The 17588-nt window shown below is 41.5% G+C and overlaps 2 protein-coding genes across 3 annotated transcripts; both read right to left on the bottom strand.

Moving 5' to 3' along the window:
• Nucleotides 1-508: 508 nt before the first annotated feature.
• On the bottom strand, nt 509-8436 carry LOC107045755. 2 transcript variants are annotated; one of them, XM_015268115.1, is made up of 5 exons: nt 4987-8436; nt 3871-3897; nt 3114-3782; nt 2744-2926; nt 509-2666 (listed from the first exon to the last, which is right to left on the bottom strand). In XM_015268115.1, exons 1-5 carry the CDS (start codon nt 8314-8316, stop codon nt 2457-2459), a joined length of 4419 nt encoding a protein of 1472 aa, XP_015123601.1. In that variant the 5' UTR covers nt 8317-8436; the 3' UTR covers nt 509-2456. The 2 variants fall into 2 exon arrangements, with proteins under 2 accessions (XP_015123601.1, XP_015123603.1); XM_015268117.1 differs by lacking the exon at nt 3871-3897.
• Nucleotides 8437-10306: 1870 nt separating this feature from the next.
• On the bottom strand, nt 10307-14748 carry LOC107045717 (general transcription factor IIH subunit 1). The gene is made up of 6 exons (XM_015268054.1): nt 14634-14748; nt 13446-13627; nt 12648-12849; nt 12421-12574; nt 11111-11984; nt 10307-10829 (listed from the first exon to the last, which is right to left on the bottom strand). The coding sequence occupies exons 2-6, from the start codon at nt 13597-13599 to the stop codon at nt 10531-10533; spliced, it is 1683 nt and encodes a 560-aa protein (XP_015123540.1). The 5' UTR covers nt 13600-13627; nt 14634-14748; the 3' UTR covers nt 10307-10530.
• Nucleotides 14749-17588: the final 2840 nt, after the last annotated feature.

Here is a 17588-nt window from a genome sequence, read left to right as displayed (position 1 = left end):
GTCATGTGACCGTCATTGACGGTTGTCGGGGGGTCACGTGGGGTTGGTATGAATTTTTGGGGGTTTTCAGGACCTGTTTCAAGTTTTTGGTTTAGTAAATCACGATTAGACCCCAACTGAAGTTAAATTAACTCTAGCTGATGAATCATTAATTTGATCTTCTTAATGGTAGTAGAGACCTCAGAGATTAATGCATTATTAATTTCATGCAGCTGAAACGTTTTCATTAGAATAAATGAATGCGTTCATTAATTAGGAACAAAAATATTGTCGGAATGAACTGAAAAATTTCGAATATATTTTTACTCTATCAATTTTTTTAGACATAAATACATTATTGTTTAATAATGTAATGTTTGATAATTTAAATGTGAACAAACATTTTCCTGATCTAAATCAAGACTTAATTAGTTAGAAATTCAATTAATTCTAACCACGGGTTAACCGGAGTTAACCTTGGGAATTGGGAATTGAATAATTTACTCTTCAAATAATGAAGCCATTTGAATTTTGTGATTTTTTTTTATTCAAAAATTATTAATAAAAACATAAATTATGCCAGTAGTTTAAAGATCTACAGTTATTTATGTATTTATAGTTAGACGATATCATTCAACAAAATGAACTGTAAACGAACAAAATACTGGTGTCAGTGTCTCACGAGTTTACAATTCCATTCGGTATTACTTTTTTTTGCTGTTACAAATTTGTGAAATGTTGTGGGTTCTCTTTATTCACTGGTATTTAAATATTTTGCTGATTATTATTCAATGCGTTTGGGGTTTCTGATCGACTCTACGAGGGAGTTCACTAAATCTGGCGATCATTTCTATTTTTATCTCGATGAATTCCCCCTGATGATCGATCACACCTGATATCATCTATTGCATGGCACGTATCTTACAAACGAAATGAGAAAGTAAACCTAAGAAAAATAATAACTGTGTTGAAGTGATAAATCACAACAGACATCTTCAAGAAAATGCTAAGGGACAAGAAATATTTCATGACATTTCATCACTTCACCACATAAACAATCTTGGTAATTGCTTGAACCATGAATTTTTTCGAATTAATAATTGTGATGTCACTCAAATGCCCGCATTTATTCAATCCAAACTTTGATAAATTCTCCGAAAAAAAAATTAATGAAAAAAATTGTAATTTTAGTATCTCATTCACTCATACCTCATCAGAATTCTCAGAAGAAAATTCTCTTCAATATACTTTACAATTTATAAATATAATCTCATACATCTTCGAAAAATACAATTCCCCTGGTCGCTCTCTGGAAAAAATTGTTTTTCATTTTTTTATCCATCATTTTTCTCCAATGAGATGAAAAACTAAAAGCTAGCTTTTACGATAAGAAATTAAAATTCAATTTCAATGTACAATGTTATCGCTTTCCACGTGAAAGCTTCCACAAGTGGGGAACATATGGATATTGTGTGCGGGTCAAACTAGTTAAAAAATATATATAACTATTTTTTACACAAAAACGAATTGCCATTCAATGAAAAGGTCGTCATGAATAAAAATCCAATGGAAGATTATGAGGCCTGTACAAAGAATTCTTTTCTCAATTAAAAATATTACGAAAAATGTCCAGTGTTTTATGCAGAAAATTCCCTAGCTAATGCCACGATCTAATGTTCATTGTATTTTTTCAGAATTTAATTCTGCGAACAAATCAAATCTTAAATCAGTTCTTCATTTGTGCTGCAACGAAATTTGTGCTCTAAAAAAAAACAAAATTTAAGTCAAGAATTTAAAGTCAATGGAACACAGAATGAAAAAGAAATGAATCCAGACTCTTTATTGCACCAGACTATGAAGAGAAAACGAGCTTGTCTCTTTATTATCGAATTCAGTCCTGAAGTGAAAAGAAAATTAGTGATTCAACTTCCCTCAACTGCAGGTTTTATCGAATATACCGAGACATTCATTGACAACTCATCTGAAGTGAAAGTGGAATTGGCTCAGTTTAATTTTCTTTCCCTTCACAACTGAATAAAATGACGAAACTTTTTATTTATCCTGCAACTGATGCATAACTTGTATATTACATTCATTCGCTCTTATCACTTGCCCTCATCCAAGGACATAAAATTTTCATTCACCTGTGTATCAACTAGAATAATTAATATAAACTGTAGTCTATTCACACCAATGATTCTGCTTCATCCTGTTAATTACAATAAAATTAAACTCGAATGGCAAAAGACACGTCTCCTCGAAATATCCTAAAGTAATTCCCTCAGAGTAAATATGATACACATTTTTCATACGTTCTCCTGCAAACTCTAATCCATGTTAAAAATACTATTGTCTAATGTTTACAACCCCTCCCCCCTTCATGCATTAAAATTGTATCCCAGATATTTATCACTCGGACAGTCCTTAGAATTAATTTTATGATTTTTTTCTGTTGATTAATTATCACTGGAATTTCACTACGAAACACTCACACCAGAGTCTGTCATTAGCGAGGCCTTGGTGAGGCCTTCGATGAGTGTTTTAGCGCCTGTACCTGAGGGAACATCATTGCAATTCGTTTCACAATCAATTTCACGTTCTCTGTTTGTCTTAGCACTCTCTTTTATTCGAACTTGGTGCTCTATGTTGTCTATTTCCGCCCAAATTGTTCGAACTTCTTTGAATAACTGAAATGAAAAATTAATTTCAATTAATTTTTCTTTGTTACTTTACGAATAATTTCATTCAGAATTGAGGGTTTTACCTGATTCAGCCACACCTCATCGGCCAACAATTCATTGAGAATAATCGTCGTGTCTTTATTCTGATCTGCCAGTCTTTTGTCAGCTACTCTTCTCGCACACTCCAGAAACATTAGGTATTTTTGATGGGCAACTTTGTTGAAGAGTCCTACTTTAGTCTGACAAACTCTGCACAGCAGAAAGTCCTAAAAATACCCATAAACAATGAAGTTTAAACGACTTTATAAATTTTGTTTACAAAATAAGGCCGTAATATTAAAAACAAGCCGATTTTTTCATTTTAGAAATTTTTCCTGTTTTAAATTGCACAAACAAATTCATAAAAAATGTCAAGGAAAAATAAATGTTTAGGTCTTGGAGCTCCTTAATTACCTTTTCCTGAGGCACTTTGAGATCGGGTGGTGACCCCTCCAGGGTGGTAGCATTGTACGGCTGTCCATACAGCAAAACCCTGGCGAAGACCTTGCTAAGTTGACACCCATTACACTGCTTCCCCCTGTACTCAGTGCTGGGCAGATCCTTGAGAATATTGAGACATGGCCAAGTGGAAATGGCACTGATAACCGTCTCTCCCCACTTCGTTGTGGACAAGAGCAGGCGTTTCCTCTCCTCTGTCATATCATCGACTGTCTTGACATTCGATAAGAAGTAATCGTCCTGCTCCTGGAATATCTCAGTGAGGAAGTTGGAGTCCAGTGCCTGAGATATCAGGGTCTGTATGTAAACTTCGAAATGATCCTGGTACATCTCGTACTCCTTTATACGTCTGTCCACGTACTCAGAGTCGTCTAGGAGCATTTCGTCCCTCAGGAATTCGACGATTGTCTCCATTTTACTGTGCTGCCAGAATTTAACAGGGACTTGCTGGTAAATGTGACGATTCTGGGGCGCCCAACCCGAGTATGTCGATATATTTCTGTACAGGGTTCTACCGTTTGACACGAACGGCTCGTATTTCTGCAGCAATGTCTTTCCATCTATTCTCCACAATGCTGGATACTCCTCGTCCAATTCAGCCTTCATTACCACAAATTCCCCAGACTGAAATGAAATTATTCGGCTTTACTCTCTATTTACATTCACGAATAATTGGGTTTAATGATGTTAGTAATATATTAATTATCTTTACCCCATTGTCTACTTCCTCAGGGTATCGCTGCTTGCAATAGAATTGAAAAAGCATGATTAAATGATGAAACATGTGATGATGAGGGAAATTATTGGGTTTATCTCAGATGAGGTTCAATGAGGGCTCATACGATTCGTCGAATGTCGATTGATCCAACTTTTTTCCCCCTCTTTTTTCGTCGATCAACCGTCTTGCTTAATTTTTCTACTGGTCGAACATGATTTTGGGTTTTCATCTAGACATTTTGGTGAACTAGTCGTGTGTGTAAAAATTCAGACTGAAATAATTTTTTTTCAGTTTGTCAATGTTCCATTCAGTTAATTTCCAGACAAATTAGGAATCAAATCCACTAGTTATTTTTGTTATTTCATTACTGTTGTGCATAACTATTCGCATTTTTTGGGTTTAATAGAACAGGAATTTTTCGAACAATTAATTGACGCATTTATGCATAAATTTCATAAATGTCCCTAGAAGGTGGGATGATTCGTAAAGAATGCTCTTTGCGTAATTTCATGCGTAATTTCACATGTAATTTCATATGTAATTTCACACGCAAATTCATATCTGGTTTCATACGTAATTTCATAAATTACATAAAATGCATAAATTTCATAAATGTCCCTAGAAGGTGGGATGATTCGTAAGGAATGCCCTTTGCGTAATTTCACATGTAATTTCATATGTAATTTCACACGCAAATTCATATCTGGTTTCATACGTAATTTCATAAATTACATAAAATGCATAAATTTCATAAATGTCCCTAGAAGGTGGGATGATTCGTAAGGAATGCTCTTTGCGTAATTTCATACGTAATTTCACATGTAATTTCACATGTAATTTCATATGTAATTTCACACGCAATTTCATATCTGGTTTCATACGTAATTTCATAAATTACATAAAATGCATAAATTTCATAAATGTCCCTAGAAGGTGGGATGATTCGTAAGGAATGCTCTTTGCGTAATTTCATATGTAATTTCACATGTAATTTCATATTTAGTTTCACACGTAATTTCATAAAATGCACAAATTTTCGACGAATTGTATCACCTCCATTGAAATAAAAATATCCAAAACCACTGAACACCCGAGAAATTCCCAACAAACCTTAAAAGGCGAAATATCAATATCCTCATCTGTAACAGAAGCGAGTAGTTTTTCATCGATCTTGCAGGTGACCTTGGCCATAGAATTCTTCACGTCACTCTTCCTCCTCCCCCGCTTGCCCCCCACGGCCTCCACCGAGGAGTAATCCTCATTATCCAGAAGATTCTTCGCCCGTTTGCTGATCACCGGTCGCCCCCTCTTCTTCTTCTTATCCAAATCCCCAGGTCCCAGTTTATCAGCGGGTGTCCACGCAGGATCTGAATCAGAGTCGCCCTGCTCATCCCCATCGGAGTGTTCCTGAAGCTGCTTGCTGGAGATCTGCTCCTTAGCTTTTCGCTTGGAAGTCTCTCTCCTCGGAGGTAGAGGTTCCTTCTTCGGCTTCTTCGGCTCCTTCTTCGTCTCCTTCTTCGTCTCCTTGGTTACCCTCGGTGGTTTACCAGCAGCGGCATCGGCAGCAGCCTGAGCAGCAGCGAGTGCAGCAGCCTTCCTCTTCCTGTCAGTCGGCCCCCCCGGCTTAATGGGCCTTCCCTTCTTCGGCCTCGGCACTTCAGTCTTCACCAGAGCATTCTCCACAGGCCCATTCGCCTTCTTCTTCTCACTCTTCAATTTAAACGGAAAGTCATCCTCACTCTCGATCCCATCATCACTGGAGTCAATGTACGGCTTCTTCCTCTCCTTCGGCAGGGGAAAATACCTGGGATCGTTGGCATAGTCGATCGTCGGTGTCTCCTTCGATGAATTCTGCATTTTCGGGTCCACCTGGCCATTGGCCTCGCAGGATCTGTTCAACTCTGGGGGCACGTAGGGCCTCGATCTGCTCCAGGTGGCCTTCCTCCCTCCCCTCATCGCCGGTGGTGATGGGTCTCGCTCCCCCTGCAGGAACTTCAAGTAACTCGTCATGAAGCCCGAGTTGGGGTCCTTGCTGCTGGCCTTCAACTCCCTCGTCAGCTGGTTCGCCTGCTGCTGGGCAATTTCACTCTGCTGGAGGAATCCCAACTCCTCCTCGATGTTGGGGACTATCACCTTGGGCTGGTCCTCACGGTAGTCCTGGTAGTCAGGCTGAGAGCTGTTGGAGTTCTCGAAGGGAATCGAGGGAATGTCCACTCCAGGCTGGAACTCTGGGTTCGGCTGAGCCCCCGAGGGCAGGTGGAACGTTGGGAAGTAGGGGATGGGGGCTGGGGTGTGCCCCATGAGTCCCTGGGGCTGGTTCCCTCCGAAATTACCAGAGTGCAGGGCCCCCTGAGCCCCAAAGCTCCCAGAGGAACCCGGAAACACTTTGGGAGCTGCTGGTGGGAGATTCCACCTCTCGAAGTCATAGTAACCGTTCTGGCTTTGCTGATTGGAGTTGTGGTGGGCTGGTGGAGGGACTCTGTTGAGGTAATCAGTCATCGGGGCTGGAGGGATGTCGTTGAGGGCTGGCTGGCTTTTGTCGAAGCTCCTTCGTTTTTTCGAGGGATCTATCTTCCTCTGGCGCTCCTCCACGTCTTTCTGGACGTCCGGGGGGACCTCGGGGGCTTGCTGCTGGACTTGGCAGGCTTGGGGCAGGGGTTTGACGCTCATGGGGTCTCTGCAGCTGCTCAGGTCCTGCAGGGGCACCTGGTTACCCTCGAAGTAGGTCGAGCCCTGTCTCTGCCCCTGCCCAAGGGCCATTTCCCCAGAGTAACCTGGGAACTTTCTCTGTCTCTCGTTCTCCCAGCAGATCTGCTTCTGCCCGAACTCCTGCCTCTCGTACCTGTTCTCCCCAGCGCCCAGAGCCCTCGTGATCACAGAGGGGTAGCCCACCTGCCCCTGGGACGCAGGTCTGGGCACAGTGACGTCCAGGGGAGCTGGTGGTGTCACCTGCTGGGCTCCTTTGTAACTCGCACTGGAACACTGGTTGACAGTCTCGTGCTGCAGGGGAGATGGAGACGACATAGACGCCATTGGGCTGTTGTACATGGGGTAGGCTGGACTGGGCACGTGCCCCAGGGGACTAGCTTGTGAATGAGCCTGGAGGGGACTGGGTCTCCGGGGCACCACGACCCCACAGTCAGGCCCATTTTGAGAGGTGTTCGAGGAGTAAGCCGAGTCTGTTGAAGCTGCTGACTTGGACCTCGGGTGGTGGTACTCAGGGTCGCCCTGAGGGCCTGTGTAGTGCCTGTAAGACGTCTGGCCTGGGGTCTGCTGGTTCAGAACGTGATACTGCTGGCTCTGGATTCCAGGGTTGGGGGGGGTTCGTTGGCTCTGGAGCTTTGGAGTGTTCGTGGTGGTGGTGGTGGTGGTCGTCGTCGCGTAGTTCATGCTCCTGTCCATCATGGAGAAGCTGATCGGCGAGGACTGACTGCTCTCCATTGTTGGATCCCTTCGTAACTCTGGGGTCACCATGTCTGGGTAGACCTTCGACTGGGCTTTCGTGGGGACACTTCCTGTGCTCGTCTTCCCAGGGCTGGAGCCGAATATCCTGGGCTTGTCCTGGGCAGTCGCCCCCTGGAATATCGTTGTTGGGGTTCTCGGGGCCCCCTGGAGTCTGTAGTCCTTGCCTGAGGGGGTGGATTGAGCTGACACGATGCAGGACTGGTGCAGGGGCGACTGCACTTTGGTGGTGGCAACGGGGTAGCTGCCTGGGTTGCCAAGCGCTCCAGCATTCCCCAGGGCTGAGTCGTCGTTGTAGGTCGTGGGGAGCTGCTGGAAAAATGGAGCTCCTGGGACTGAGGAGCCTGGCGACACGTTGACCACTGATTTGGCACTTGGTGAAGGCGCTCGCACCTTTTTGGGGTCGGAAAAGTTTGCCGTCTTGAAGCCATCCTGTGGGATTGCGCTCAGGGTGTTGAGGGGCGATCCTGCGTTGAAGGGGCTGTTGAAGTTGTTCTCGTAGGTGGATTTGACGACTCCAGGACCTGGGGAGGATGTCACACTCTCGTGGGGGAGGATGCCGAAGGGGCTGGGCAGCTGATTATTCTGGCTCCAAGCCAGCCCTGAGGAGCCCTGGCTCTCGAAGAAGCTGGAGGCTCCAGGGTAGTCTCTGATGGTTGCCTCGGGCTCGGGGGGTGGGGTTTTTGGTCCAGACTGACCCAGCATCTGGCGGTGAGCATAGTGGGACTGCTTCGGGGGCGATGGGTGGAACAGCGGGGTGAACACCTCGTAGCTCACTGAGGGGGGCGTCAGGAAGCCACTGGGGTTGAAGGTCGGCTGAGCAGCCAGGGGGGAGGAGGGGTGGGACTGCAGGAGCAGGGGGGTGGTTGTTGTGGGGGGCTGGTGGGGGAGGAAGTCGGGGGTTGAGCCACCTGGGTATGCGCCGGTGGTTGGGGGCAGACGGTTGTACGAAGCGTACCATGGACCCACTGGATCCATCACCTGAGAGGGTTGGGGGCTAGCTTGGCCCAACCTGGTGACAGGTGGGTTATGGGGTGATCGAGTGGGAGGCGGTGGTTAGGGGGGTGGTGACATTCTCTTTGTCTTTGGGGAGGGGGAGTGGTGAATGCATCAAGGAGTCAGGGGTTTGGGGTTTTTTCCAGGGGTTTTCAGGGGCTTTCAGTGTTTTTGGGGGGTTTGGGGGACGGGTGGGTGAGGACAGGCGTCTTGGGGGGTTCAGGGGCAGGGATTCACCGGATTTCGGGGGGAGTTTGCTCCCTGGGATCTTCGGGGAGGAATTGGGAGTCACGAGGGAGGAACACTTTTTCTCGAGGCTCTCTGGGGGTGATCGGCGGTGGCGAGGGGGGAATAACACTGGAATATGGCCACAACCCTTCAGGGCTACACACACGTTCGAGGGTAAGTCATGTAGGCTGGAACTTGTCACACATGACACTGTTGTTTACGTTTTTTTCCGGGGGTTTTGCGGGGTTTAGGGGGGACGGTTGAGGCGGCGGTTTTGGTTTAACGAAGGGGTGTTCGGGGTTTAATTGAGATTGCGGATTTAATCGCGAGTTATTGTGGCGAAAGCAACGTTGCCCTCCGAGTGCCCATTACAGGCTGCCATTTTGAGCAGTCAACAATTGGGCAGAGCGACATCTATCGATCTGCGGCCAGCGCAGGCGGGATTTTTTGAACAATGGTGTGGATGAAGGGGAAAGTGGTTTCGCCCTTCCTTCTGGGTGATTCGCAGATTGGCAGGGGCTTGCGCAGACGCCGAGAGTGGGTGGGGACACTTTCATTCAGCTTTTTTTTTATAATCATCTCTAAAATTTGAAAGAATAATAATAATTGGTATTGGGTCATACTGTTTTATTATTATTGATAATAATTTTATTGCGACAATAAAATATTAACAATATTTTATTATTAACACTAATTATTATTATTTTTCTCTCGAAATTTAAGGATTTTTTAATTTAATTTTGTTAACAAAAAAAATAGAAATATAGATTTTGTTTTAATTGAAAAAAAAAGATTAAATTCTGTTGGAAAAAAAAATTTTTGGGAAGTTTTCGGACATTTCTGTTCTCCTTTCGTAAGATCAAAGGTGATGCATTTTTTCCCCCTCCCCTAAAAATCAGGAGAAAGGATGAAAAGAATAAAAAGATGATGTAGGTACCTGAACCGCCTGAAGGCTCCAACAAAGGGTTCCGCCTCTCTCGCGAAAGCTATTATTATTATTTCGTTGTGCATATGCATCCACGTGTGTTCGCAGGGGAATCTCACGATCAATTTCATGTGACCCTGAGTAATTCTCAAAGGCCCCACCAGCCTCAGCCCACTCCACTTGAGTCAGAGGTGAAACTTTGAGGCGCAGGAGACACCCCGAAATGAGACATTTAGCTTATTTTGGAGAATTAATCGTGACGCCTTTTTTCGTGGAATTTTTTCCCCACGAATAAATTCTCCTGACGAATTCTCCAAAAGAGAGAGGATTAAAAAATCAACAACTTGCTCAGTTTCAATGTTTAATAATGTAAGAATATATTTCAATAATTCATGAATCAATCATAATCAAACTAATCGTAATGATGAAATTGTAACCACTAGATTACGATAATACAAACTAAATTAGGCATTGAGAAAAATCATCCTCTGCAATTTGCAAAGAAATACCTGAAAAATTTGACATTTACCTCTAGGATCACTAGGAGCACCAAACGTCCCCCAAATTTTGATTTCCGACGTTCAATACTTCCCCTACCAACTAATAATGAATGTTAATAATCAATATGTAAGACACTTAGTTCATGTCACCTCAGTGACCAAAAACAATACAGTATCCATCGGAAAAAAAAGAGCACAAAAATGGAAAAGGAAAATTGCTAAATATTTTTCAGACTTTAGTCTCCCCAGATGGGAACTGAATGGGTGAAACGAATATTTTGATGAAGTGTTTCAACAAAAATGCAGATACAAAATTATGAATACTCGATAATCTTTATTCACTCCCTCCTCTTGTAAATAAATAAACAATCGATATGCCATTGAGGGGTGTGATTTGACTCCACTTTGGCTTACAGGGAACGTACCACCCCCAGGGTACCTACTTACGGTAACACGACAAAAGTTCAACGATCGTTGCTCTCTCTCTCTCTCTCTCATCAATATTTGTTACGTTATTAGTGACTCGAAGTCGCTGCACCACGGCTACCTCATCTGCATCTTCCTCTGCTGCCAGACAGCGAATTTACGGTATGCTGTGTTGAGGAGCTGATTGAGGTGGGTAGTCAGGTGCTGACTTATCGCTGAGTAGTCTCGTTGGAGGTGATCCTCGAATTTCTTCAGTCTGGCCGTGTGAAACCTGCGGAGTGCCTCGTGCATTCTCACGGCTTTCTCCTCCAGCTGGGGAGTTGTCGGTGGAAAACTCCTCCAGAAGTGTCTCAACAGCTCACACGTGCAGACGTAGACACTACGAAGTTCTTTCTCAAGTTCTAGAGGTATTAATTCTGGAAAAAACAAAATCACTGGGTTAATTTGATCATTTCAGGTATAAATTCGTTGATTTTTCAATTTTAATTCCAAGTACGTCTTGACATTTTCACGGAAATTTAAAAAAAAAGAACAAAAGAGACTGAAATTAATTTCAGAATGCAAATTAACTATTTGTTCCTCAAATTAATCCCTGATAAACAGTAAAAAATCTCGAATTCGTGAATTTGATAAAAAAACATGAAGAGAATTTCTAAGTATCAGTCCCCCTCGCCCAGAATACCCCAAATCCACTTACGTCCAACATTATCCTCCCTAAACCCCTTCATGAGTGCCCCACCAGGTGTGAGTTCCCCCAGAGCAGAGACAGCAGCAGCAGGGCTAACAAGACTAGTCTGCCTAGGTAAACTATTACCATTAACCCAATAATGAGCCTCTCGTTTGAGTTGACCCAGTGTCGCCTGCAATTCCTCGGTGGTGGCCTCATTGGCCCCAGTGCCAGACACAGGGCCATGCAAATACCTATCTACATGCGTTAAATTCAGTGGAGCTGACGATACGACAGCGCTATCTCTACTCGAGTCCAAATCATCGTAAACCAATTTCTCCTGTATCCTAAGTTTCTTAGTCTTTGGTTCGTCCTCGTTAACTTTATTCCCTGATGAATTACCAGTTGAAGCTGAACCATTGACCTGTGGAGTCGCTGAATCACTCCTCTTGTCACTCGTTTTGGCAGTGCTGGCTTTCATCACCATTATACTGTGCTGATTGAATCGTTTTATCATACTCTGGTGGACAATGTTACCGGAGGACTTGTCAATCTTCCCTGTCCCACTGCCATAGCTTTCGTCCATCGCTGTGTCCTCGAAGGACGTTATGTCGAGCAGTGGATCGTTTATACCAGTCTGTATGTCCTTCTTCAATTCCTGATCGTCTATTTTGGCACACTCGGTGAAGAGATCTTTGGTCCCTGCATTTATTCGATCCCGGTGAAAGTAGTGGGATTGAAAGAACTTTGTCCAAAAATCGGATTCTGATATTTTATCGGTTAACACGTTCTCCTGGTGCTTTTTCTTCACTGCTGGGTAGGTCTTGAATATGCAGTCTATTATGTCCACTGTTAGGTTGTATTTCAAACCGTTGCAACCGTCTGTCACTGGTTTTATTTCAGCCTGGAGGGGGGACAGATTTATTTCATCAATTCTTTTATGAATAGAGAGATTATTTTATTTTTTTACTAAGAAATAATGTGGGGGAGGCTTTATTTGAGTTGTTTAAAAAATGTCTCATGATTTTTTTTATTAATGACTGTTATAGAGATAATCAGACGGATAATAATTACATCATTTCATTGTCACGTGGTTATCATTTTTTTCAAATGAAGTGACAAGAGATATTTTTAATAGCTGAGGAATTTATCAACAAGAATGTCTGGTAGAGGATGAATCATCTAGTTTTAATGGATTTTTTAAATTGAGTTTGAGGAATTCAAGAGTTTATGAGCAAACGACAGGAACATTTTTTGTAACAAGACATTTATCAAAAAAATTGCTTAAAATTCTAGTTTAGAGTTGATGACTCCAGGAATAATTTGATAATTTTACTTACGAGGAAGGCACTATTGACTCCAATCTCCTGTCTTTCTCGAGCCTTTGTCGTGTACTCTGGTGCATGAAGATTCCAAAATTCCTCAGCAGTCACCACTTGAGTCGGTACTAAATCACGATAAAGTTGCAGGAGAGTTGGGTTATCTGTTAATAATCTAAAAACGAATTGATCTCAATGATTAAACAATTCAGACTGAAAAACACTGAAAGTGAAGGTTTGATCGTTACTTTTTCTTCTCCTCGATTTCTTTATTGACTTTTCTCTTGAATTTCGGCAGCAATTGCTGCAGCAACTCCTTGACATCATCTCTGTCCTTGACCTGTGCCTCCTGTCCACTTTTATTGACGAAATGAAATGTCGAAGATGTGCCATCGTGCAACACCAGTTGCAATTGGATTTTTGATTTACCATCGGGTGATATTTTTTGTACTGCAATGAATTCGATTTATTATGCCCACTCAATTGACTGATCTTCCGAGTAATTTCGAGTTTTATTCTGTATCCTTGAATTTTTTTTCTTCAGTCTTTTAATTTACATCATCAATTACAAATGTACTCTTTTAATTACTGATTAAGGCATGGGTGCATTATCTTTCGAACGTTATCTCGATTGTTTACCCATCTTCATAATATTAAACGTATCATAATTACTACTCGATTTTATTATAATTTTTATTCATTATATTATATTTTATTATAATTGTATATTTATCATAATTTCTATTAGATTAATAATTTACAATTTCCTCCCTAGTAGTTTTATTTCCAATATCATTCAAAAATGCTCTTTGAAAATGTTGAGCTTTTTTTCAACGTTTCTTTGATTGTGCAATCATAATTTTTGGAAACCCCAGGGCTATGCAAAACTGAATAGCAATTGGAGATCATTCCAGATTATTAAACTAAAAAAAAAACAATTGAGATCACATTCGAAAGATAATCCACCCGGGCCTTAAATATAATTAATTATAATTGGAAATTGTCGATTGTGTTCCTCGATTTATATAAAAATATTTAGGACTCACTTTTTATATCTGCGTATTTGTGACTGACTGATACCGTGTCCCTGTTATCCATCATCCACGCAATTCTCTCGTTCATTACGTAAAGTGTGCCATCGCCTTTCTTGTAACGAACCTGGCCAACTTGCATCAGAACGTCTTCCGATGAGGTAGTCATGGTGGATGTGGTGTATGATAGTATGTGCCTATACACCCAATTCGAGAATTAATAAAAAACCCTAAAGAAAACGATTGAATAAAGAGACGAGTTGATATAACTCTGAGCTGAGGGAGCTTTCAATGAACTTGAAGAGCATTTTCATATAAAATATTCCCATTGAACTCCCAGATATCCAATTCCCGAAAAACTCCATTCAGTGCATTGACAGCATCATAAATAATCAGTAAATAAACCACAAACAATCTTCATCCCACAATAAATTCTCAATAACCCCTGCGCACTAAAAAATCAAAATTGTCCATTCAAGTCGCCCCTAAAAAAAGATAAACCACAAAACGACTGTATTTTTATTATTCCTCTCATTTCATACTTTTTTTATTAACATCTCTGAGTCCAACAGTGACAGAGAAATCCTCCTACAGAAAAAACCAAGAGCTAAAAAAAATCTCTCTAAAAATTTCGAAATTCCCATTGAATTCCCGGACACCCAATTCCCAAAAAATTGATTTCAAAGCAGTGACAGCATCATAAACAATTAATTAACAAACCATAAACCCTCATCATCCCCAGTCCTCCCCGCACGATAAACCCCAAAGTCGCCCAATAAAATTGTCTCCAAAAAACAAACGACCTTATTTTTACTGTCACATTATATTTATGACTGACTGGTTCGTCACCGTGTCCTTGAGGCACTCCACGCCACATTATCAAACGTTGCAAGTGCGAGTCAAACGCAAATGCAAGGCCCCAAAGTGTAAAAACCCCCGAGAAACGCATGACTTCACTCCCTCCAGGGCCCATAACTCTCTCTCCCATCGAGACCCCCAAATTTTCACCAGAAAAAATCCTCGAAATTCAGGGGAGACGGAGTTCAGTCATGAGCGAGATGGAAAATCGTAACTGGATAATTATAACTCACAATTTTATCAATTCAATGAGAAAGCTCGGGGTTAAATAAAGCTCTCAAACGATACTTATGGGCTTTGCGGTTGATAATGGGACGTTTATAGTGATTTTTAGGCGATTTTTACCGGTGAAAATGCTCGGATATGTGTGGAGCGATGTGATGGCCTGTCTTTCGTCACGGCCATGTGCAGTAACACACATCGTTGGCATCGTGAGGACGGCTACGGACGGACCGTCGGTACGAACAACATCGACCTGCGAAGAAGACTGGCGTTACTGCTGGGATCAGAGGCGCAATTGCGGGGGCTTCCGGCTGATTCGGGGGTATTCTCATCACTTTAACTCGATTCCAACGATTTTTTCCCATTTAAAACATTGAAAAAATGCGGAAACACGTTTAAAACATTGAAAACACTTTTTTACACCCGAGTAAATAATTTTTTCGACTAATTTAAACGCTGATTTGACTCCGGAGTCGACGAGAGTCGCTGCAAGATGGCGCCAGGCGGTCGGGAACGTCTCGCGAATTCCGGGAGTTTTTTTGTTGTTTGGAGTGAAAAGAAATGATTTGGAGTGATTGTTGGGGGTTTGGGGTGGGTTCCGATGATTTTTGGGGGTTGGGGGTGTGGGGGAAGGGTTTTAGGACGGATTTTTGGGGCGATGGAGGTGTGGAGGGGGGAGGACTCGGCTTTGTCTCCATCTGTGGGGCTAAAGTGGGGCTGAGGCACGCGAGAGGAGTCCACGGATGGTCAGAGGCGACTTTGCTGGTGCTCGGTATGTTGTTGTTCGTTTTTATTGATGAGAGAGAGATGTGGGAGGATGATTTGAATGGTGATTTAGGGGACGGGTTGATGAGATGGGCGATAAATTGGCGGGGAAGGCGGGGAGGTGAGCGATTCCTTTGTTGTCATTACGAATGTTTTGTTTTTGGGGTTTTCGGGGAGTCTTTGTTGTTGGGGGTTATACTGGAGGTTTTATTGGGATCAATCATTGATGGTGATGATGATGATAAGGTGAGAAGTGCTGGAAATGGGAGGTAACTGGAGAATTGTGGGCCGATGGAGGAAAATTGTTTGTTTCTGGGAGTCTTGCGGCTTTGTTTGATCACTGGATGATTTAATTGGTTTCGTCACATTTATTTGACGGACATTTCGATGCAAATGATGGCAATTGTCATGAAGATTAGGTGAATGAGAGGAAAAGTGAGGAATTAGGGGCGAGTTAATCGAGAATTCCTCGGCTTTCTCCGTAAAAATCTGTTGTTTTTTATTTTTTTTAATTTTTGGGGGTATTAGTGGGTTCAATTACATTGGTTAATTGACTTGGAATGATGCCAATAATCACAAAAACGACGAAAATTTCTTAGATGATTGGGGAGTTAGGTCCAAAAATTAGAAGTTTGTAAATTTGGTTTTGAGAAAATTCTTTGTTTTTTTTTATTGTTCAATCGTGGGAGGTTTTATTGACTATGTTACATTAGTTAATTACAATTACATTCAAAATTATGATAATCATCCTCCCAATTCTGCGAATGAAATGAAAAATGTGGAATTCTGTGCTGAAATGGCAAATGCAGACGAAAAAAAAATCGATATTCTTTCTTTTAAAAATATCTCAGGAATGAGTGGATGTGGGAAAATTTTTGATAAGACATTTTCTGCAGAAAATTTCGTCAGCTACAAAAAAAGTCTTCTGAGAAATTCCCCTAAACCCACTCGTTTTTGAGGTATTTATCGAAGACTCTAATCAATTTTTTTAGCCATCTCCTGTTATGACTTCACTATTGAATTCTCATTTTTTAAGCGAATTTACGTTCCTTAATTTTCATATTACCGTGATTTTTTACTATTTCCACAGGCTCTTGGCAGTCGCTGTCGAGCAATCTCTCCTCGGTCGCGTAGCGGGCATAAAAACATAAAGATATGAAACTATAATCGTTGAAATGTCGGAGGAAAAAATCTCACTGATCCTGCGAGTGCAACCGAGGGTTAGTGTAAAGCCATTTTCCATTACCACCCGGCGGTTTTACGATGTTCATATGGTGCCAGCGTATTTTTATGTAAGTACACCTTATACCTACCCTGAGCTGCCCGTAAAAATGCGAATGTAGGACTATCAAGTCGTTGCTGTTACGCGGGTTTACGAGGGGAAGAGAAAAATTGCCGGGCTATTTATCCTGGGGGATTGTTTTTTAATGAAAATGACAGGGATGTTCTTTGGATTTTATATTGAGTGGACTCTGTGAGTGATAGTGAACAAGTGAATCAACGATGTTCACATGCAAGTGGGGAGATTCGAGGGAAAATGTAATGTATCATTGTCTTGGTGAAATCGAATGCACTGATTATACCGAATTGGCTTTTCAAAATGACTGGAGAATAAATTGGGGCAAAATGAGCACTTTTGAGTTTTTTTCGATGATGATGAACTCAGAATTTTTTTTTATGAAATTCAGTTGGGGCACAGCACCAGGGGAAAGAATTATTATAGTTTTCATTGGCGATTCTATGAGTCATTGACATTTCAAGAAATTTTTAAGTGCCAGGTATAAATTTCAAATCAATGTTGGCATTTGGGAAGAGGACTTTGAAATATTTTTGTATTTTTCTGTGGAATTCTTATAAATTTAGGGAGGTCAACGTCGAAACTTCCATAGCTGACTCTAGATTTCCTGAGATTTTGCAATATCTTTATTATTTTTTATTCCATATTTTTAAATCATGAGGAATAACGCAGTAGACTTTTTGAATAGATTCATAAAATTTCAATTTTTGGAGATTATTAGGGATTTTTTTATGACTGATTGATGAACAATCAAATTTCAGAATTTTTCCAGAAAATGAAATCATCAAAAAAATACGTTTTTGGAATTTTACAAAATTTTTATTATTGGCTTTTCAAAATTTTTATTTATTGGCTTTTCAAAATGACTGGAGAATAAATTGGGGCAAAATGAGCAGTTTTGATTTTTTTTCGATGATGATAATCTCAGAATTTTTTTTTATGGAATTCAGTTGGGGCACAGCACCAGGGGAAAGAATTATTATAGTTTTCATTGGCGATTCTATGAGTCATTGACA

Source organism: Diachasma alloeum, unplaced genomic scaffold (assembly GCF_001412515.2).
Source record: "Diachasma alloeum isolate Michigan unplaced genomic scaffold, Dall2.0 Dall_scaffold_01062, whole genome shotgun sequence".
NCBI lineage: Eukaryota > Metazoa > Arthropoda > Insecta > Hymenoptera > Braconidae > Diachasma > Diachasma alloeum.
Note: the sequence above shows the minus strand (reverse complement) of the source record. Positions and strands in the feature narration are given on the sequence as shown.

Coding starts and splice junctions, on each gene's coding strand:
- LOC107045717 (XM_015268054.1), bottom strand. CDS start 13,599: ATGACTACCTCATCGGAAGACGTTCTGATGCAAGTTGGCCAGGTTCGT. Junction 12,850..13,445: donor CAAATACGCAGATATAAAAA/GTGAGTCCTAAA, acceptor AATTCATTGCAG/TACAAAAAATATCACCCGAT. Junction 11,985..12,420: donor GAGTCAATAGTGCCTTCCTC/GTAAGTAAAATT, acceptor TCCCCCCTCCAG/GCTGAAATAAAACCAGTGAC.
- LOC107045755 (XM_015268115.1), bottom strand. CDS start 8,316: ATGGATCCAGTGGGTCCATGGTACGCTTCGTACAACCGTCTGCCCCCA. Junction 2,927..3,113: donor TCAAAGTGCCTCAGGAAAAG/GTAATTAAGGAG, acceptor GGGTATTTTTAG/GACTTTCTGCTGTGCAGAGT. Junction 2,667..2,743: donor ATGAGGTGTGGCTGAATCAG/GTAAAACCCTCA, acceptor TTTTCATTTCAG/TTATTCAAAGAAGTTCGAAC.